Genomic DNA, 23942 nt, shown 5'->3' with positions numbered 1-23942 from the left:
TGACTGATCAGCACCTGTGTGGTGATTACCTGTGGAGCCGTAACCTTTTCCAGAGTTCTTAGAAGAACGGAAATGCTTCCACACCACCTGCCTCTTTCCCCTCATAAAACATCCTCACAACATCAGCAGCTGGGAGACAACACATGGAGATTCAAACCTCCCTAGAGATTGGAATTTCTAATATAGAAATATAGTCCACCGTACTGCAGTTTTTTTATGAGGTCTTTCCTGTACGGAGATAATGTATGTGCTTTAATATGAGCTTTTTAAATTTAAATGTATTTTTCATTTGAGATTAAATTTCATGATTCCACCATCATGTCATGTTTATTCTTGGTCTTGTGGTGGAGTCGTGGCATATTCTTGAGTTTTGTGTGAGAAAGACATGGCTTTGTTTATATATTGGCTTGCCATGTGCTGTCTCGTGTCTCGTCGGCGTTTCCCGCCCTTTTGCCTCGTTAGTCTTCCCTTAGTGTTTAATCCCGTCACCTGGTCCCTATTAATTATCCTGTGTTTGTTCCCATAAATACTCCTCATGTTTTATTGTCCTGTGCTCGTTCGTTTTGTGAGTTTGTCTCCCTTGCCGTATCGAGGATCTTTGGTCATGTTATCCTGTTATCCTCAAACCAAGTAAGATTAGTGTTATCTATGTCAAGTGTTTTATTTTCTTAGTTTAGTAGTCAGTGTCCCTGTGTCCTGTTTTCCCCCTTGTGGGTTTTTGTTTTGTCTTTAGTCTATTGTCTTTCTATTAATAAATATGTTTAACCCTTTCACCACTGCACCACTGCCTGCAATTGGGTTCTTCGAGTAATTCATGACATTAAAGCTGAACTTGAAGAAATCAGGTTATAGTCAAACACAAAAAGGTTACTAGGTTAAGTCCAAAATATTATGTATAAAAATACATTGGGTGTCTTTTTTAAGGTTTAGGTCTTGTAGAAATAGCTCATTGAGATGGGTAACATCTGTGACCGGCTTTTACTGCATATCCTTGAATTGATAAAGCTACAAGGAAGAGAACATCAGCTGCATTTTATTAGGGCAGCTCTCTTATATTTGGACAGGACAAGGCGGAAAACAGCCAGCTTGTAAACCGCGATGAGAGTGTTTTTTTAATTCTTCGCTGGCCATTGTAAATCCTTGAGATGATGCATTTCAAGAGCTTCAGCTAATATCGTGCAGAACATGCACCCACTTCAGAACTGCTCTGTTGACGGACTGTGCTTCTCTGGTTATACCTTCCATGTACCCTATTACCTCAATCACACCTGATTTGGCACATGGTGGAAGCCAGCACGAAAGTGGACCTCAGCTCCAATTAAGTGCCAAGAGGAAGATGCTGTTTATTGGTACCCTGCATCTGTCATTTTCGATGTGTTTGAAGAAACGTCTGTTAAGATCTAAACTTCTTCAATTCTGAACAAACCAACTCACTAAACAACTAATCAAAATTTCTAGCTGATTCACAAGCGAACAGGACATGAATGAGTTTAATTTAATAATAGTTCATTTTACGACATTTTTGTAATGTTCTGATGAATTGGTTTCATCAATCTTGTCTTCTTTTTAACAAAAAGGTTAATCCGTGTGAGCTACTTGCCCGTCACCTTGGCTGCAGAGTGCAACAGCGGTCATGCTCAACTGAACTCTTCTTAAAACTCTATGCTGTTCTTCCTCCTAGATTTGTATCCATCTAGATCATTTTAGGTATTAATCTGTACTACACGGGGTGAAGAACATAAAGGAATAGACAACTACACACTAATTTGTATTAATTTTATTTGCCAATGTTTCCTATCGTTTCTGAACTTTGGATTCAACTACACCTATCTTTAGGCAATTTAAAACAGTCACCCAAAAATAAAAAATCTGTTATCTATTACTTACCCTCATTTCTTTCTTCTTCAGGACACAAAAGAAAACTGGTTAAACGCAGTTGGGTTACACTTCATTTTGCAGTGCCCGTGTTACAGTGTAACTTTACATTTAAGTACTGAGTAATAACTGCATGTAGTTACTATAGGGTTTGGTTCAGGGTTAGTTACATGTAAATATGCATAATGTATAGTAAATACTGTAGTAGATACATGTAACATAAGAATAAGTGTTGCCGAAAGTAGGTAACTGAACATCGCCGACACCCATTCACTTCTAATTCATTGGCACAAAACCAATGTAAGTGAATGGGTGCCGGAAACCAACATTCTTCATAATATCTTCTTTTGTGTTGCGCAGAAAAAAAGAAGTCATACAGAAACGACAAAGGGTGGGTATGATGACAGAACTTTCATATTTGGTTGAAGTATCATAATATTAAGCAGGTGTCCTGTACATCACACAAAGATTTCTGCGCTAATATCATTTGTAACCATACTGGCTTGTGTTAAACGGCATTAGAGGACAGACGTGACACACGTGAGTCTGAATGGGTATTTGCACAAATTAGCCGAGTTTTTTTAAGGACGTATGCGTGCCAGAGGCCAGAATTGAAGCGAGTGGTTTTTCCACATTGAAACGTCAGATTTGTGTCAAGCAATTCCCTTTAAACCAGTACAGGGTGGAAAGTTGTTTAGATCAACAAACCATTGCAGACTTTAAACTGTAGCAAAATGAACATCTGGATCATAAGCTGCACTGGTGTAGAATTTCATATGAATAAATAATAATAGAGTACAGTATAAACATAATTTATGACTCCTAATGTAACAGCTGATGCGGTCACTATAGATGCCAATTGGATGCCTTTTTTGTCTTTTGCTCTCATGTGAGTCGACTTCACTTCCTCTGCACCATCTGATGCTGTAGAATTGACATCACTTTCATAATTTACGTTTTTCCTCTCACAGAGAGCTGGTGTCCGGATGTATCGTCCCACCCGAGTGAGGTTAAACACATCATAATGATTACTTTCGGTTTCTGTCACATAGCAGACGATCTTGTGAAGAAATAGCTGAATAAGTTAGTGCGTCTGCGTGCCTCTTTGCACATCTCATCGGCTCTCACTGGCAGACACATAAGAACGAGGCTTCAAGGATTCCATCCTGATCAATAAGTCTGCTTCTATTTCCTGCTGTAATTGCTCTGATCCCTTGGTGTAGCTGCAGGAGTGTTGTGCCTGTAACTGTAGTGTCGGTATTCTTTAGAAAAATGTACTGCTAAGGCTTAATCAGGCTTTTAAAAGGAAGTGTAGGAGAGCAAAAACATAACGGTCAAAAGGAATAAATAATGCAAAGCAGCTGTTTTATTCTTGTTCCTGATTTTAATTTGTTGGATTTGAGTCTGTGCATGAAGCTGAAACAATCTCATCTACCTTGGATTCATTAGTTCTCAGATCAGACAGACGTTCTTTGTATCTTCACAATTTTTCGCTACACACACAGTGTGAATGAGTGTTTGTTGTATGTCTCTTTCATGTATAATAGTTTATTTACTCTGGAGACTTTTGGCATTGACTTTCATGACTCATTGGGTTATTATGAAATTTCAGCTTCGGGGACACGGAGCTGATTAAACCAAGCTTTTGGTGAAATTTAATTATAACAATTCTAGGTGTAAATTATTTGTGTAAATAATCATTGTTAGTTATGTAATACATTTACTGTAAGTGTTGAGGCTTTTTACAAATGGGTGGTTTGGTCTCTGTTATATAAAATATTATTAACGTGAAGGAACTGAAAACCAGAAAAAACTGATGTACAATGTTAAAATCAAATTGCTTCCTTATGATTTTTTTCACTTTCAGAGCTCTTCTCTCAGCCTAATTGTAGCGCATTTGTATAAGAGAATGGCTTTGCATTCACAATGTTCATCCGTTTTGCTCGATTGCAATTACAACGTACCTACTCATCTGATTCCATGAAGCAGGCTGTGATTAGCACTTGTTTAGAAGGCTGACTCACTTTTTCTCATGGACGAGGTAGTGTGGTGATATGATGGTGTGCATGGTTTTGAATGTATAGATGTTTTTCCAAACATACAATAAGTGTTAGAGCCTAACTGAAAATAGCTTGCTCTTAATGACTGTGCCATTGTTTTCTCTCAAGATGCACAACAGTAATGTTTTTTCCCAAGCCGTTTTTATCAAAGCAACAAGGGATTATTCACCCAAAAATTAATATTCTGTCATTAAGTCATATTTACTCTCAAACATGTATGACTTTGTGTCTTCTACAGAACACAAAAGAAGATATATTGAAGATAGTTTGACTTGCGTTGGTTTTGTGTCTATACAACATAAGGGAATTTTGTGTTCTGCAGAAGAAAAAGTCGCACAGGTTTGTAATAACAAGATGGTGAGGAAATAAGTTCTGGGTTAACTATCACTTTCAATATCCTACTTTGACTAAAACATAGACCTGGCTAAAGCTAAGACCAATGTACAGAACATTTTCGATTAAAAAATTCTGACAACTAGGTAGAATAGTTATAAAACATCTCTGTAAAACATAATAGATTTACAGAAGAAAAAATGTTAAAGTGAGAAAAGGATTTTTTTTAATTTGATTACATTACTGACTGTTAAATAACAGAACTGCTTTTCATCAGATTATCTTGTTAAATTTAATAAATGTCATCTACATGTTTTAAAAAACTGGAAATATTACTATCAATAATACAGTTGAATAATATGAGCATGCAGTGAGGGATGTGGCACTGATAGGGGGATTTGTCATGTCAACTATACCTGTTTGGAAGCAGATTCTTTCTTATCAAAGCGACCTACAAATGTTTAATTATAGTGAACCGATTTACAATGTGTGAAATGTAACCTTTTTTAGACCACAAAACCATCCAATAATTTACTGACCCTCCTGTCAAAGGAAAACCAATGTTTAGATAAGAGTACGAGAAATGTGAAGTGTCTGCATGTTGAGTGCTGGTCAATGTTTAACCGTTCCGAAAATAGTGTTAGGTTGATTATCAGCCAGTAGTCCCTTTCTGGGTCTTTATCTTATACTAATGTGCATTTGACTGTGTAATGGGTTGTTTTATCTCTGTGACAGTCTGTTTCTTACACCTGACACACTCCTTTCTAAAACAGATTGGCATTTTTCATATGGACTTGCTTTGACAATTAAATGAAGTGTGTGCATCACTCTAGGAGGCTGTGATCCATCATGAACGGGGAAATCAAAACGTCCTGATTGCATTTGCATTGGTGGCATTGGTGCACGAATGGTGCAATTTGGTTTTTGATGTTGGTTGCTGTTCTTGTGGACACTGTGTTCTCTGTCTCTTTCCTTCTCTTCTTCTTTCTCTTTCTTTTTTCCCCACCTTACAGAGAAATATACAGCTGTTTTTGTCATGGCAACAGGTATGTGGGCAGATCATGTAAAGGGCTTGCTCTGGTTAGTTTATTTTTTCTGTAGACGTGGGGGCTGTTTTTCTGAGAGCACCAGACAGAACAGAACCTCTGACTCACAGTGTACGGCTTGTTACCCTTTGTGTCCTGGATCCCTATTCTTCATTTAGTTTCACATGCATGTGATAGTGTTGTAAGCAGGTGACCTCCTGTGTGTCTGGTCGATGTAAACCTCACAGTTTTGGGACCAAAGGACATATTTGGTCTCCATGAGGAAAACAGCTTAAAAATCTAAATGATTTTTATTTGAAAATGTAAAAATGCAGAAAGGTTTGTTTTAGAAATAAAGATTCTGTACAATATGAAAGTCATAAATTCTAAGCAGAATTCTGTGTTATTTTAGTTCAAACCCACCTTTTTAACTTTGGATTTGTATTTACATCATGTTGTGCCCAAGACTTTCACAATTGACCCTTTGCAAGCAGTTTGATTGACAGGCGATCTGACCAATCATAACGCCGACCCTTGACTGACCACCATTTTGTCCGACAAACAAACCAGTCCGACAAACCTGTAGTAGTAGAGCTTTGATTAATATGAAAAGCTAGCTTTTGAATTATAGTATTAGTAAAAAGAGACAAATGTACACAGCTTTAATGGACATTGACACTATAATGATAAACGATAACTAAGTCATAACTTTTAAAAAATCATTCTAAATAAAGGAGAATAGCAGAGTTCACATCACAACCATACCAATAGATACGAGACACGGTATTGTTGGAATTATTAATGTACGAATTAAAGACAGGAAGCGTTCGGGAAGCGGTGTTTTAAGGCGGAATATAATACTTATACATGTAATATGTAAGTAATATATCAATGAGCAAGCTCGTACAGCAACAGCTGTTCTGTTTTTGTTGTTTTATACACAAATAAAGATTAAGACATTGATGCACTATTATTCGTTTCTGTACTGAACTAATATTTAAAGGTTCAAGGCTCATGGTCAACCAAAAAATAGCCCGAAGATACTCTCTCTATAAAATTGTCATTACTTCAAATTTCGGAGTAAATATAAACACTTAATGCAATACATTTAGGTTAGCTATACATCCATTTGTCTGACAGTAGTAGCCTACAGCGTCGTGCGAGTTTAGAATTAACTTAGCGTCATCGTCTGCTGGTGTCGAAGCAAAAGGTATAATTATTTTTACAGTTATCTCAAATCCTGAATGTGTCCCTCGAATGCATATTGCAGACCTTTCAGTCTGAAATCAGCGTGTCATTATTACAGAAATTCTTCACTTTTTCCCCACGGAGTGCACAAATTTACACTGCGAGTGATACCGATAGCTTGTTTGACAAAGCAACAGGAACGAAGGGGGAAGGGGTTTTGCGAACGGTCAATGGGTCCTAAATTATACAGGATGCATATTATATTCCACACCGATACAAACCAAACGACCCTGAGCTGTTATAAGACCCATCTTTCTACCAAGATCTGCTATTTACAGAGATAGATTGCCTGGTCTCTCTCTCTCTTGCTGTAAATTGCAAATAAAACACAGTTCAGGGCATATTCCTGCATAAAAAAAACTAGACGGAGTTAACCAAATACAATTTAAAATATTAATGTCCTTACAAACCTGAATGACTTCCTGATGCCAAACACAAAACATATTTTGAAGAACATTGGTTATCAAATGACATTGATAATTGAATCCCACTGCATAGATATAGAATTAAATTATTTAATTTAACATTTCTCAGAATATTTTCTTTGTGTTTCACCATAGAAAGAGTCAAAAACAGGTATTGAACGACACGAGGATGCATAAATAATGACAGAAATTTTAGTTTTGGGGGACTATACATTTAAACTGATACCTTGTCTTAAACTGAATTTGTGTAATGTATGCATGCACACACACACACACACACACACACACACACTCACATCTACACTTACATTCACAAACAGACATCCATATTCTTCATTATCCTTGGCTTATATCCCTTTGTCAGGGATGCAAGATGGTTCTTGCGTTTTAAAATTTGAATAAAATCCATTTATCACCTTGCGTTTATTATCATCCACTAACACAAATGAGACACACTCTACACACACAAACTCTACACATGTAATTAACCCCCCCCTGCCAATGGCAGTCTGGTTTGTAGTCAAGTTCTGTCACTTTCTCTCTGTCTCTATAACCTCGCTGATTTGATCAGAGCTAATGAAGCATTGTGTTTTCTTGTCCGAGTCTCTTTCTTCACTTGTTTATGGTTCCATCTCACCTGTCTATTTCTGATCATTAAAAACATTTAAAAGAAGCTCTGCTTTCGTCATGCATACAGTTTGTTCCTCACCCTGTTTACTCAAGGTCAATAACAAATGAATAATGGAAAATAAAGAGTGTGTCTGCTTTTTAAATTTGTAGCAATTGTGAGTAACCACTTACATCAAGCAAAAGTACATTTACATTTGATAGGTACATTTGATGGCAGGACATCAATTTAGCTCCCATGCAGACACACTTAGATAGATGAACAAAAATAAATGTTTGCTAGTTCCTGTCTGGATATTATATTGAAGTAAGCTGAGTAATGCTGAGGAAATATCATTATGGCATTCATTACAGTCAGTTCTGGTAAAATAGCTCAAGGTACTACAATGCTGCTATATTCAGACTGCTCCATACTCTGTGATATCTTTTTAAAGACGTTTTTACTTTTTGTGAGTCACCAACTAATAATCTTCTGACAGAAGCTTTTGTTTCTGTCAACACAGATTTGGCATTATGAAGATGCAGCACTTAAAAAAAGTACGGACAGAGTTCCACCTGAAATTGTAGAATTTTCCATATTTTGTCCATTAGTAGCCTCTAAATGCTGTGCATATTTCCCACATAAAGTAGATGTAAATAGAAAAGAATGTAAGTATAATATAATTTTTTAATGGAATGAGCTAAAATGGCAATTTATGTAACACAAATGAAGAAAACTGAGAAAGATATTCATATTGAGGCTTGTATGTTTACATATAATTTTTTTAAGAAATTTGGAGTTGATGGGAAAAAAAATCTGTTTATTGAGGATATCATTTTTATTTTTATTTCGTTTTTTTTTCATTCATTTCATGCTGTAGGTACTTATATGCCAGGTTTCACAGACAATGCTTAAGACTAGTCCCAGACTAAAATAAAAGTTTGAGCTGTCTTAACTGAATATAAATTGCCTTGACATATCTTTAAATATGTTATTGCTATTGTTTTGTCTCAAGATGCAGTAATATTTTTAGGCATTTTAATAAAACCAATTTATATATCATAATTTTACTAAGGCATATTCCTGGCTTAAGCTTAGCCTTTGTCTGTGACACCTGTCCATAGTGTCTGATCAGTAACTCAAAGTTTGTAGAATGGTGTTAAAATATCTCTCTCTCTCTCTTTCGTTACAGTAGTGTTTGTATGCTGTTCTCCAGATATTTTTCGTCAGCTAATGGTAAACTTCCACAGGGCAGGTCTGCCTAAGGAAGAGTTTGTCTTCTTCTACATTGACATCTTCGGACGCAGTTTGGGCTCCCAACCATCTCATCCATGGTCCAGAGGTGATGATGATGATGAGGCAGCAAAAGAAGGATTCCAGGTGATTAAACCTTCTGGAAACGTGAGAGAGTGGTAGATGTGTCCGTTTATATCTGTCTGTTAGCTTATTATTGATGTTCTGGTATCATTTATCAGTCGCCCTTTTTTAAGATGACTCATAGTTTAAAGCACATGCAATTAATATGTCACAAACTGCTCCGATGAAGGCAGGCAGGCATAAACGATATAAGAGGCAAAGGTCGGGGCATGCAGCAGAGGTTCCAAAACGATAAGCAAGTCCAAAAATCAAAACACAAGTTAACCAATTGAAGACCGCTCAGAAATGCAGTGGGACACAAACAAGACTTTGCAATGACAGAATGATTGAATCAGGCTTATATTGACAGAGGTAATTACACACAGGTGAGATTGATCAGTGTTCAATGAGTCCGGTCAATGGGTTATCGTAAATGTGAATAATGAAAGTCCGGGTGATGGGGAGAGTGCTCTCTTGTGGGCACTGCAGCAGACAGACGCTACGTCACTAGGGATGTGGCGGTGATGAAATTTAATGGACGTGAGTTAATGGATGTGTAAAAACACCGGTAGTACCAGTAAAAGAAAAATGTTAATGTTAAATAAATGAATAAGAAAGAAATACGAAATGAATAAATGGCAAAGCACCGGTTTTCTGAAAATTAGAACAAAAGTAAAATTTAAATTTAACTGGCTCTTAATGACAATGCTTACTGCTTACTGCATATTCTATGCATGTTATTTGACAGAAAAGACTCTTGTCTGTCCGCAATTCACTCTCCTCACATGAAGAATAAAATCTGGCTCCTGCTGCTGATCTTGTTGCGACACTTATTCCGCTTACGCTGAATGCAGAAGCCGCTTTCCAATGCACAACTCTAGTTTGGTCTTTAAAGGGGTCATATGAGACGGCTAAAACTTATATTATCATTTGTTTTAGATGTAATTCAATTTGTATACACGATTTGAGGTTCAAAACACTGTATTTTCCATATACCGTGCATGTTTGTATCTCCTCTTTGCCCCACCTCTCTGAAACGCACAGATTTTTAACAAAGGTCATCGCTCTACGAGGTGTGACGATGATTGGCCAGTTAGCCAGTGCGTAGTGATTGGTCGAATACTGCAAGCATGTGACGGAAATGTAACGCATCTTACCATATTTGGAACATTAGGTTCCAAAGCAATTGTATTAATAGGTACGTAAAATTTAAACAAGTGCCTTACTTGCGTATACATTTGGGCGAGCTTTGTCAAATCATACCACGAACTGACGTAGATTTGTGGGGGTGTGGTTACACGAGGGGTTTCAGGCAGGTCTGGATTAGCATTCACTTTAAGATAAAATGCCTCTTTTGTTCCGACACCGGCAATTTTATTTGTCTTATACATGCATGGGCAACTTATAACGCCCCATAGACACGTATTTACGACATACGATCCCTTTAACTTAACTTAGTGATTTATTACTAAACAAATTCTTAATGACGGTGCAGGGGCGGACAAGTGATGTAATTGGTAGCACTGGTGACACCGACTATCGATACAAGTCTATTTTCCACCAAGATATACAAAAGTAACAATCCATTTGGGAAATATTAGTACTACAGTATAATTAAAGGAATAGTTCCAAACCAATCACTTCTGGGGCACCATTGAAAACCCTGGTAGTTTTTCTTTCCACTAAGGTAGTCAATAGTGCCCCAGAACTGTTTAGTTACAAACATTCTTCCAAATATCTTTCTTTGTGTTCAGCACAACAGAACAATTTATAAAGGTTTGGACTTCTTCTGGGTGAGTAATACTGACCAAATGTTTTTATCACTTTAATATATACATTGATCATGTATCTGTATCCGTATTTCACATGTAACTCTCTTGAATATTTTGTATGATCAGAATTGTATGTTTGCCTCTTAGAGTGTGAAAATTCTGACCTACCTGGAGCCCCAGAATCAAGAGTACCAGGAATTTGTTGCTGATCTGAAATCAGATGCCAAAAGGATGTTTAACTTCACAGTGGGGGATTCGCTGGTAAGAGAAATCTTCACTTTTGTGTGTGTGTCTGATTCATAAATAGCACACTTTTATGCGTTTTGTATATTATGCTTAAATCCTTTGACTCTTTCCTTTTATTTTTAATTTTACTCTATGTCAAGATTCTCTGTCTCCTCCTGCTATTTCCAAATAATTCCTGTAAATAAAAACGGTGTTCCTGTATTGCAGCCAGATCGTCTTATTAGGAGCTTAAAGAGACTCACCTGCCTCAAATGAACAAATGAATGTTTTTCTGCCAATGTGCATTATACCGTATCTGTTTAAAGCCTTTTCTGTCATAGTCATCTATTCATCAACAGGAAACGCACTGAGAATAAAGTAGGTCCAGGCAGGAAACTGAGGCACTGTTTCTTTTTCTCTTTCTACCACCTTGGGAAAGGTCATTAACAATGACATATCTGTCTGTGCGCGTGAGGCTCCAAATATGAATTTGATTCAGTGTTTACGAGTGTTTAATGGCAGCATCCATCTGAAGATTTTACAATAGGGCATTTATTAAACATAAGAGCCTTTATGGATGACCTAACTGTGACAGCAGCTTCAGTTCCGGGTTCCAGATGGCTTCTTCAGAGGCTCCAACGTCTCATCCTATGGGCAAGGATGAGTTTTAAGCCAGCTAAATCCAGGTCCCTGTTCCTAAAGAAAGTCAAAGTGGACTTCCAGTTCCGGTTTACCATGGAGGGGTCACAAATTCCATTAGTAACAAAAAGACCGGTCAAGAGCTTGGGGAAAATCTTTGACAGCTCCCTGAAGGATACAACTTTCCACAAACCAGGAACGACGTGACGAATTGGCTCACTGCAGTCGACAAGTCAAGGATTCCAGGAAAGTATACCTGGATGTACCGATTTTTTATGAACCAAGATTCCTCTGAAGCCAAAGTCTCCTCAGCTGGAATCTGCGTTAAGATGGGAAGGAAGTGGCAGGCACAGAAAGCGGTGGACAGAGCAGAGGCACGGCTGAGGGCATGGTGTTTTGGTGGCAACGTGGCGGTGGGACGTGCAGGCCTGGATAGTTTTTCTAAGCCACGTTATGACAAAGCAAGATGGAGGGAGAAGCGCCAGTTGATGCAGAACGAGGAGTGGCACACTGCAGCATAGCCTCAGCTGCTGTCCAAAGGCCTTGGGGGATCAGCGGTATCACTGGCGCCATGATCAGGTCCTCCGGCCTTTGGCAGACACAATCACCGCAGCGATCCAGAGCAGTAAGAGTCAACATCCCTCCAAGCATACCATCTCCTTTGTTCTAACAAGGGGAGAAGGCACAAAAGCATTCACTCTCCCCAGCTGGGCAACTCGCCAATGCAAGAGACTGGGACCTTGAAGAGGACCTGGGAAGGCAGCTCAAGTTCCACTTCACTCCGCCCAGACGTGGTGATAACATTGGAGTCGACCAGGCAGGGGGTCGTAGTGGAGCTCACCGTCCCCTGGGAAGACTGATTGGTGGAAGCAACTGAGCGCAAGAGAACGAAGTATGTGGAGCTGGTGAAGGAGGCCAGGAGCGGCGGCTGGAAAGCACGCAGTGCTGGGGGGCTTTGCTGGACAGTCTTTGCTTCGAACATTTAAACTCCTTGGAGTTAAAAGTCAACTGTGAAGACGAGTCATAAAGAACATCTCTGAGACGGCCAAAAAAGCCTCACAATGGCTATGGATCCGAAGTGGGGATGTGTGGAGTAGCATGCTGCTTTGAAATAAGGCCGGGTGAGGGTGTCTGTTGATCAAAGACCCAAAACCTTTTGACCTCATCACTGATGACGTGTCCAAGTGCACCAGACAGTGTATTTTAGAACAAACATGCCAAGGTTTCTAGCCATTGAGCATGTGTGCAGGATGTACAGTACAGTCCGCAATTTCAAATGTGTGCGGCATATTATGCTTTTTATGGGAGTTTAGAGGGTCAGAGAGGTAATTTATGTTTTTTCAGAAAATCTCACCATTTACTTTCATAAGTCAAAATAACATACTGTACACACAGGATCATCCATGTTGGCAAAAACTATTTTTCGCTCAGCTCAAGCTCTCCATCACTCAAACTTGAAACTTACAGTGTAACAACAGACTCACTGCAGTCACAGATTGACAGTCAAATTGACAGTCAAAACTAAGCCAACCTGCCAGCAAATTTAAACAGAAACCCATGAGTTTATTTAAACGATTCCTGATGTATGTCCCTCTTTAAATGTTGCGCTTCAGATATCAAACGGTATATTAATAATAATTGTAAATTTATTGAATCAGGGTAAGAAGAACTCTCTATATGTAGAAATATTTCAGATTTGTCTGCATCAACAGTCTTGTCTTCAGGGCGCTGACAAATAGGGCCGATGTGCTCATAGTGACTCGGGTTCGATTCCCATTCTCAGCGGTCCTTTGGCGGCCCTGCTCCCCTGTCTCCTCCCAATACCTTCCTGTCTCTTCTCCACTGTACTCTATCATTAAAGGCATAAAAAGCCTCCAAACTACAATATATATATATATATATCAGATTTAAACCCACATACACTTGTCACTTTAATATTTGCTCAGTATTGTATCACAGGAACTAGGTAAACATGTACAGATTTTTATTGCTTTACGATATACAGCACGGATAAAATATTTGGAAACGTTTGAAAACTGTTTCTAATAATCGAAACAATTGTTTTATCTTAAAAACTATGTTTAAATATTTGAAATTACTTTTGTAGATAAAAATATAATTTTGCCAACATATCAATTTCTTAAATTATAAAAAAGAAATGTTTAATGTTTCATTTATTTAATAATGAAGAAAAGCAGCCGATGCCAAAATTCCATTTAAAAAGCTCAAGAAGCTGAAGATTCTTCTACCAAGATTTTTATATCAAGAAGGGTTGCACGTTTGAAGATCCTAAACTGTACATAAATTCTGAATTTATATGCTTTTATTTGTCACATAATCCCAACATTTACATTTGTGCTACTCTATAGTTTTGATGAATTTACTTATATTTCTCCACCTTTTAGAATATAAAGAAAGAAAGAATATGTATTTCCAAACTTGGTAGTGTATACATGCCATGTAGCATGACATTTAATGGTAGAACATCACACATGTTTATTAAACATCCCTTAAAAGTTCTTCTAACAGTTCTTTCTAATCTCTTGCTCTGTGATGCATGACGTTTCATCGATTCAGTCTGACTGTGAAAAGTTTAAAAAAAACAATTCTTGTCTTTAACCGTGTACTATATCACACTGATTGCTACTGGGGAATATTTCTGATAGACCCCTGCAGAGGAACGCTGTGGGGTTTATCACGGCTCTCTCTCAGAAGAACGGTCAGTATGAGTGCGACTGATTGTCTTAATTTGTCTGAGGCTTTGTGGATTTTCCCCTCGCCATTGTTTCTGATTGAATGTGAGATTGTCGTAGTCTAACCTCTCTCAAGTGTTTATCTGGCTGCCTGTTCACGCTTTTGTGAGAAATCCAGACAAATTCAATTTTTCTCATCTGCTCCCATAACAGGATAAGAATGCCTGCCTTAATATCAGTAATGGCAAATCATTCAGTCATATACATTTCTCCAAGTTGATTTCAAGTTTAAGATGAAGAAAATCTAATTTTACCAGAGGTTTTCATCATACCGATAGGTCAGATGTTAATATTTGTACCCATCTGAAGTCTCTACAGTGTGAAGTTTTTTCTATAGTCAGTTCTCATAAATAGACACACAAAATTATTTAGATTTTTTGCATTATTGCTTGAGGTACTTTTTAATTTGCATAAATAGTTTGTCTCTCAAAAATGTGCGTCCTTTTTTGTCACATCCATAACACATATTTTAAAATAGACAGCCTTGCAGATCTTTTTATGTCTGGACTCTATCATCATGGGGGTAATACATACATTCTTTAGACTCTGGAGTTTATATTTTAAGTTTTGACTGAAGATGTCACATCAAAACTGGATTTGCCCATTTATGTAATCTTTGAAGGGACTTATGCTCATGGTAAAACACTCTTAAAATGGATGTGTTCATTTTTAAATATTTACACAATAAATTTTTGAACACAATTTTTTGTTTTTAGAGTCTAAGGTTTCATGCGCTAATGCATTTGTTTTGTATATTTAATCATTTCAGATGAACATTATCGCAGGAGGTTTCTACGACGGTCTGATGTTGTACTGCCACGCTTTGAATGAGAGTCTTTCAGAAGGACACAACCGAACCTCAGGAGACTCGGTCACAAAAAGAATGTGGAACCGAACCTATCATGGTAAGCATGGAGTTGAAACCGTAAAATCCATCCATGTCATCTCATCAAGCTACTTAGATTTTTTAAATGTGGTTCCATGCATGCTTTTTGGCTAATCAAATTAAAATTAAATTTTGAATTAAAAAATGTATTCATCGGCATGTTAAATTGCTGTTTATGTGAGGAGCTGTCACGCCATGATGATCAGATATCACTGACAGGAATGTGTCTTTCTTCCACGTATCTAAACTTTAATAACATGTCTCACATGAACCTGATTCGTCTTTAAAAAGGTTCTATAAGCTCTCAGATCCGAGAAAGTGAAAATTTCTCATTTAAAGAACATCAATAACAGAAGAATAGAGTCTCTTCACTTCTGTAGAGGTTACATGTTGCACAAAGGTCTCTGTGGTCTAGCACTCTGGAAACAGTTATGCTAATCTTAACTTTCACATCTCGGGAGGTCGAGAAAGTCAGATGGTTAAAGGTCAGACCTTTTGAAAAGTAATATTGTTCAATGTGACATAATTTGACTCCTTTTTATCTTCTCACTGGCGGTGTTGCGCTGCATTGCTTTGTCTGGTAGGATGAGTATGAGTTGTGAACAGTTTCTGGCTTTGGTGTGTTGGGAGCTGTGTGTATTAAAGGGATACTTCACCCAAAAAAGAAAATTCTGTCATTATTTACTCGCCTTCGAGTTGTTGCAAATCTGAATAAATTTCTTTGTTCTGATAAACATGGAGAAAGATATTTGGAAGAATGCTTGTAACCAAATAGCTTTGCCCCCTATTGACTCCCACAGTAGGAAAAAATACATACATTAAATTATAAATTGATTTTCCCTTCAATGGGAGGCAAGATCTGTTTGGTTATAAGCATTTTTCCAAATATCAAAGATTTTGAAGAACTCGTGGGTGAGTAATGATGACAGAATTATTATTTTTGGGTGAAGTATCCCTTTAAACTGGACACTTGATAATTGCTTTGTGTATATGTGTGTCTTATAGTTTACATGTGTGTTCTGCCATTTCTCTTAGTTATTTTAGCCAGGCTGACACTAGGTTTGGTTTGTGATATTCCAACAGAATAGGACTTGTAGATGTCATACTTTTTGTTCAGGAAATTACAGCAATATTTAATTTCCTTTGTGTGACAACTAGTCCCGGTCACTCCCGTAGTATCAGACCAACAGAGTCTAACATTACAGTCCCTTTACAGAGAGAAGCTCCCCACAGAGACTAATCCGATGACGCACTTCCCAAAAATATAATGTGACTTCTGTCAAGTTTATGGTGAAAGAAAAGTATGTTTGCACACGCTGTGTAGATGACACTCGGTCTCAGTCACATGTTTAAAAATGCATCATAAATCACAAACTTAACATTAAGGTTAATCGACAAGCTGAACAGTCTTTACATGATATCCTACAGCTTTCACCACAAACGCTTTTACTTGCTGAAATACTACAAATATACTGTAGCATTGTGTTGTCACTTTATATAAATCTTTTGCATGTGCACACCATGTGACCTTATATGTATTGTGTTTACAGGTCTTTGTTTGAAAGAGTGAGTCTGTGTGTGCATGTGCATGTGCATGTGCATGTGCATGTGCATGTGCATGTGCGCGATTGTGTTTGCGTTTGTGTGTTTATGTGCAAGGTTTAATGAATGCGCATTAAAAAAGATGCGCTCTACTCAATCCTACTTAATTTATGTTTATGCATTATTCATTCTTCATTTCTTTGGAATAGTTCACCTTAAACTTATGGTGTTGTCATCATCTGTTCTTGTACATCTTGTGATCAAGCAGAAATGAATTATACAGATGAGCAAATGACACACAACATGTTACACAATACAGTCACACTGTTGCTCATTCATCTTTAGATTCCTTTTAATACTCGTTCACTCTCTCTCTATTGGTCCATTCATTTCCACATCTGTTCTATTTCTGTCCATCTACCTTTTATCTCCCCTACCTTTTTTCCCTCAGCCACTGCTTCTTTTCATCACTCTCTCTACCCGAGGTCTTTCCCTGTCAAGGGTGATGTGGTGACTGAAGTACATGCAAATCCACTGTTCCTTTTTCACAAATAAGTATTTTTGCAGGCTTTGTTTTTTTCCCCAGTTTCAATATTTATCTCGGGTTATCTGATTTCTTAATATGATCCCAGTCAGCAGATGTCACTTCCATGGGATCTGCTTACAGTAATGCTTAACACACAAACAGTTGCAAATATACAGAGACCTGAACATAACTAGGTCTGACTGAGATTAGACGCATCATGCAGGGCTCAGACTAGACTAGAAATCGATATGAAATCAAACAGTAGCTTTTTTTGTTAAGTGTAATGGAATACATCTGTGTACTTCACTCAATATCATTTATAGCATATCATATTTTTTTCATCTTTCTCCCAAGATGTTTATTCAGTGTTATAATAAGTGTTCAAGATTTTTCTCATCTTTACCAGCATGTATTGATTTGAAGCTTGTAAAAATGATGCTCATTCAGGCATTTATATCCTGAAACTCTGCCTCACAAAGCTACGAATCTGAGCACCAACACTCTATATAGATGGAAGAACAGATTGGTCTAGACTCTAGAGTCTCTTTCTGCCTTTAAATTACCAAGAAAAAAAGAAAACTTGCTTGAAAATCATTCATCCTCCATGTATAATAAAGATATGAAATCCTTTTAAAATTAATAAATTAACTGCACTCCTGTTGTATGGAGTCAGTTTACACAGCTGGCTCAGAAGGGACACTGATTTAAAATGAAAAGCAATGGGTATAATTTGCCCACTATACCCATCATTTCATAAAACTTAATCTAACTTTCATAAAACTCTATTGCTATTTATTATTCTTAAAATGCTTATGCAGTTCATATTTCCTTCCACATATTAGTAACTTGTATAATTTGTTAAATTTGCTAAAGTTCTTTAGTTTAACAATATTAGACGAATGGATGTTTATGAAATATTATCTATATGCACAAAATATCATCTAAAATCTGTTGATTCTACCAAAAGTCTATGCACGCGTAATGCACTGACCACATAAATATTAAAACATCTGTTTTTTAGGTATACTTTGCAGAGTCTTGTGACTTGTAAAAAAGATTCACTTTATAATCATAACATTTGTGTAACACTGTGATGTACAGTACAGTATGAATGAATGGTTATGATTCATGCCCTCCCTTCAGAGCTTCTCTGTTAAATTTGTTTCTTTTCTCAGACTAATTTAATGGACAGAGGTGAATCATTGCCTTCTTTATTTTGATTAATGTTTATGAATATGAATTTCTGTTTCTATGTGTGTATGAATGTCCTTTACCGGTGCTCAAATATTCTTTTTTTTCAGCATCAGCCACATGTTTTAATGTTGGTATATGCTACTCAAGTAATTTCCTGAGCCTCCTTCTGATGTATTAAATGAAAGAGTGAAATGTTTGTCTGTTGTGTATTGTAGCATGATGAAGACAACAGACAAAGATTTCACTCTTTCATTTAATACATCACGCCAATCACGCTTTTTTTCCGTTGGTGCTGTGTTTAATGTTTTAGAGGATCTATTGACAGAAATGCAATATTTGTTCCACTAAAATCTCCACATTTCTCCTTTAATTCCTGGATAATCGGGTCCTTCTAGCCTTGCATTTTTGATACTCAACCTTAACAATGCTTATAATCAATAGACCTTATTGTGTTGGTGTGCATGTTATGTGTCCCATTCTTTTATAACAGTGAACTCATGAATTAAACCCATTATTACATGTAAGTTGAGGTCATTACTCTCTTGCACTCTCTCATTCGCTCTCTCTTTCTTCAGTACAGCGTTGACATTTCCATTCGGACAGCGGTTGTGCTTTCCATATCAGTCTAAATGTCATTGTGTGTTTCCTTTAAGCTGGGCTCAGCTTTTATCTGTAGCCCATTAAAAGAGGTGATTGGCCTTCACAGGAAATTACAGCCAGCATCTGACCCCCATCAGGCAGAACGTGAAGCTTTCAAGAGTCTCAATCAGATTTGATCAAACACTCACATACAGTTGTACAGTGAATGCATTGATTTGCCATGTGTGATTATAGTCATTATGATTACTCATGCGGCAAAGTGGGCGTTACGAAACATATGGCGGCCGCAGTACATTATGAAAGTAGCCCAGAAACCCGCAACCCGCGGCTCCATAATTTTTCCCGCAACTGCATTTTCGAGAAAGCCCAATTGTGCGGAAAGTCGCAACACTGTGTCTGATCTGTGCTCGAAATTTAAAGAGAATGTGACCCTTTAATTGAAAAAGCCATTAAAATTGTTTAATGTTATATAACATTTAATTGATCCGGGACCCCCGATAAGGCTTTAGGGACCACATCAAGAAGTAAAAAATGGACTTTGGGGGGTCCCTCAGATATTTGTATTTACGTAAAAATTATGTTATTATTATTATTATATAATTCATGCAATGATGTGGTACATTTTGTGAATTAATCATTTACAATAATTTATATTAAGTTTGTTTATGGGCTAGTTGTCATGTCTCTTTAAATGTGAAACGCCCCACCCCACGTCTAAAGACCACTAAGCACAGGACAGTGATCGAAGCCTGTTCTTCTATGTTAGCCTGTTTTAAATATAATAGTATAGGGTTATGCATATAATAATAAAATATATTGTGCATTTTGTATCAATTGTATATTGCGAGACTAACCCCCCACCAAAAAAGTCTTATGAGGGGGACCCCCCATAAGACTTGGTTCAATTTGAGCACTGATTCGTGCTACCTTTCAAAGGTGTCCCAAATTGTACAAAAAGAGATTACCTGTCCCACATTTGTTTTTTTGGCTGGCCACCCTAGCACACATGCCCTAACACACGTTTTTCTTTGCCCAGGTGTCACTGGTCTGGTGCAAATTGATGAGAATGGAGACAGAGAGACTGATTTTGCCCTGTGGGACATGACTGACATCAAGAACGGCAACTTTCAGGTCAGTGATGTTCACACACGCTCACCTTTCTCAACTGTTTCACACCTCAGTTGTCAGTTTCTTAATAGGGTGTCATGAAACACTTTGGAGGGTTTTTCGAGGCTAGGACATAATAAAACATTCTGCTTTTAAGTGCAATTTAAAGTTGTCTAGGGGTGTTATTTGTCATTCAAAACCCGCAGCTGAACTTGATCACATGGGAACGCCGTGTAGAAAGATGAATTACTTTGACATTTTTATAATAACTCCTTTTTCTGTTTTATGGGAGAAATTTGGATTTTCGAGTAATAAATAATTTTTTAGTTTCAGGCAAAAATTATCTGCAGAAAGTACTCTTTGAAATGGCCAAATTTAGATATGCACTATTTCTGCAGCAGTGTTTAGGGCAAACACGTTAAGCTTTAATATCATTTCAATTTACAGTAAATGATTTACCATATAGGCAAATTATTTTTGGATATTTTTATGTGGTCTGAAGTTGCATTTGCTCTTTTACTTTAAATAGACAGTAAAGTGATGAAATGCAATCTCATCTTTCTGCTGCTGAAAATGTGTGTGTGCCTCAACCAAACTGTTTTGTTACAGGCTAATGAATAAGAATATAACACCTGAATCTTGCAAATAAGTTGCAGATTGGTGGTGTTATTTTAAATCAGAAAACACACACATTACGAAAGACACTTGATTGGTACATAGAAGACTCAGCTGTAGTAACGTTAATTGTAGGATATTTATTCAGCTGGAGAGTTTTTTTTATTTGTACGTGTGCACCGGATAGATGCTAAATAGATATTAAAGATCTCAGCTGGTGTTTGACTGAGGCTTGTCTTCGTAATTTTCTTCCTGAAGTCTGTCAGCTTGAACTTTTGTGTCTGTTTCAGTTCAGTTTCAAGTGCATCTTAACACTCACATCTTTTCTGTCTTTTCCTTTTGCTGCGTTCTGTCTGTTAAGATCATCCATCAGGTCTTACATCACTGGTTTTCTTTTACATTTAATTCATCGTATTATAAAAAAAGAATGAAACCATGGGCTGCTACCTTGAGCTCTCTGTTCATATTAATAGCAGTACTTCCTCTTAAATTCTGTTAATGTATATATATATATATATTTTAAATACACGTCAACTTTTGAATGATTGTCAAAAGAGAACAATGCCTTTTGTCAGATATCGGTGCAGATACAGCAAACATCAGTAATAGAACTTAATAAAAACCACAGAATGTTTGATTATTTTGTATTGTGGAACAGATTGTAGCTGTGTATAATGGTTCTCAGAAAGAGATGGAGATTCTGCCTGAGAAAACCGTCCAGTGGCCCGGTGGTGAGATTCCACTGGACGTACCGATCTGCGGGTTTAAGAAGGACAATCCAGCTTGTCTAACACGTGCGTATGGAACAGTCTTCCTGTAGTGATCGAGGTCCTGCCATTTATAACTCATTAACACTTTCTCATAGGAACCATCGCAATGCACCAGATGGTTTCCATTGTGATCTTCTTCATCCTTGTCATCATCTTCACCGTGACCGTATTTACATACAGGTGAGATACATTGCTTATTTTTTAACACTTCTGTTGTGTTTGTGACATCACTTGGCTACATATCTAAACACACACACATGCATATACACACAGAAAGTTGAAACTAGAGAAGGAGCTGGTGGCTCAGTTATGGAGAATCGCTTGGGAGGACGTTCATATGAGCAATCTGGAGAAAGCCATGAGAAGCACTGGCAGCAAACTAACACTTTCTCTGGTACCCCACTCACATACTGTCAAATGTCTTTTCTTTTCTTTATTTTTTCTTTTGTTTTATTACAGTCAATCTAAAGTAATTTGACTCTTTACAGAGAGGTTCAAACTACGGATCCCTGCTGACAGCTGATGGCAATTTGCAGGTGTTTGCTAAGACTGGCTACTTTAAGGTATTTGCTTGGTTTACCTGTTACTTGCATGTTAAACCCTTCTCCAAAATCTACACATGATGCCCCACAGCCAATGTAACATGATTGTTCGCCTGTTATGTCCACAGGGAAACATTGTGGCTATTAAATACATCAACAAAAAGCGCATTGAGTTGACCAGGAAAGTGCTGTTTGAACTGAAACATGTGAGTGTGTTGTGACATTTTGTTTACTCAACACATAACCCTTATAAAAATAAACGACATAAAAGTGTATTTTATGTAAATGTAATTGAGGTTCAGGTGTGATGATAAAATCATATAATGTGTGCTTTCAGATGAGAGATGTGCAGAACGAGCATCTGACCCGTTTTATCGGTGCCTGCATTGATCCGCCCAATATCTGTATTGTCACTGAATATTGTCCTCGTGGCAGCCTGCAGGTACAAAACACACTCAAAAACGTACAGTCTCTTTTACACATAATTATTCCTATACGTTATATGTCGTCACTCTCCTTCTGAAACCTTGGATGTCCAAATAGTTTTTCTGGAAATGGGAAGAAGACTGTACTTTTAAAACGATTAAATGTTGTCAAAGTTGACAAGCACTTAATACGTTTAATTTGTTAGATATTTGCAAACCCAGTGGTAAATATATAAGGTGACATATAATAATGATTTAAGCAAAAAAATAAAAATCACAAAATATGGAGATACAAGGTTTCAGGTGGACAGCAACAACATGCACACAGCCTCAAGAAAACATCCCGGAAATCTGTTTGTACAGTAGACCCCAAAATACACGTTTTTCGAGACTTTTAATACTTAAAAAGTGTAAATGAAATTCATCGGAATAAATACTAAATATGAAATCAATCTGCAAACAATGTATGCTAGATGGTTAATGCATTTTTTTATAATTGTAAATGTATTTAAAACTTAACAAATTATTTGACATTTGGATTTACCTTATGGGATTTTTTTATTTTTATTTGATTGCATTTATTTTGTGTACAGGACATTCTTGAGAACGAAAGCATCACACTAGAGTGGATGTTCAAATATTCACTTCTTAGTGACATAGTGAAGGTATCCATTGCTCTTTATTGTAATGTGATTTCATCCATAATTTTTCCCTCATTGTTTTTAATTCCTATTTCTTGCATATATGTCTCATACTCGCTTCCTTGCTTTCTTATTTGCTTCTCCCCGTAGGGTATGGCTTTCCTCCATAACAGTGTGATTGTATCCCATGGCAGCCTGAAGTCCTCAAACTGTGTGGTGGACAACCGCTTTGTGCTAAAGATCACCGACTACGGACTGTCCAGCATCAGGACCGAGTCGGACACGGAGGACGCCTACTGTTATTATGCACGTCAGTCAAGTGACCTTTGAAATGGCTTCACATGAACAAGCCTGTCACGTAGATACAAACCTCAGTCACCATCTCTGTTGTTTACTGTCAGTCAGCTGTCTGTGTCTATGTGCAGGTAAGCTATGGATGGCTCCAGAGTTGCTGAGGATGGAGTGCTTTCCTCCAGGAGGCACGCAGAAGGGTGACGTCTACAGTTTCGGTATCATCCTTCAGGAGGTGGCGCTGCGCAGAGGAGTCTTTTATCTGGAGGGAGACTCGATCAGCCCCAAAGGTTAGGAATCATGAGGTCTATATGCGTTAAGCTACACTTTTAACCTAGATCTTGATCCTGTTTTTGACCTTCAGCTCCAAAGCTTTTTCAGATTTTGTTATCTCTCCTGATTCATGAAATACATGCAAGGCAAAGCTGTGTTTGTGTGCTTACCAATTTGAATGATCTTCCCTGTTTGATTCGGGGTCTTGAACG

At 37.4% G+C, this 23942-nt stretch overlaps 1 protein-coding gene across 2 annotated transcripts in view; it reads left to right on the top strand.

Moving 5' to 3' along the window:
- The window catches only part of npr1b (natriuretic peptide receptor 1b), a 36206-nt gene that overhangs the window by 5380 nt on the left and 6884 nt on the right, over positions 1–23942 (top strand). The window contains exons 3-15 of one of the 2 annotated variants that reach the window (XM_056761934.1): positions 8769–8953; positions 10849–10962; positions 15088–15223; positions 20103–20197; positions 21447–21582; positions 21654–21738; positions 21832–21952; positions 22047–22121; positions 22229–22306; positions 22438–22542; positions 23119–23190; positions 23317–23476; positions 23592–23747. In XM_056761934.1, the coding sequence (XP_056617912.1) occupies positions 8769–8953; positions 10849–10962; positions 15088–15223; positions 20103–20197; positions 21447–21582; positions 21654–21738; positions 21832–21952; positions 22047–22121; positions 22229–22306; positions 22438–22542; positions 23119–23190; positions 23317–23476; positions 23592–23747 (1518 nt within the window). Of the gene's footprint in view, positions 1–8765; positions 8954–10848; positions 10963–15087; positions 15224–20102; positions 20198–21446; positions 21583–21653; positions 21739–21831; positions 21953–22046; positions 22122–22228; positions 22307–22437; positions 22543–23118; positions 23191–23316; positions 23477–23591; positions 23748–23942 lie in introns of both variants that reach the window. The other variant, XM_056761933.1, reaches the window with a different exon arrangement.

This window comes from Triplophysa dalaica, chromosome 12 (assembly GCF_015846415.1).
Source record: "Triplophysa dalaica isolate WHDGS20190420 chromosome 12, ASM1584641v1, whole genome shotgun sequence".
In the NCBI taxonomy this organism is placed as follows: domain Eukaryota; kingdom Metazoa; phylum Chordata; class Actinopteri; order Cypriniformes; family Nemacheilidae; genus Triplophysa; species Triplophysa dalaica.
Note: the sequence above shows the minus strand (reverse complement) of the source record. Positions and strands in the feature narration are given on the sequence as shown.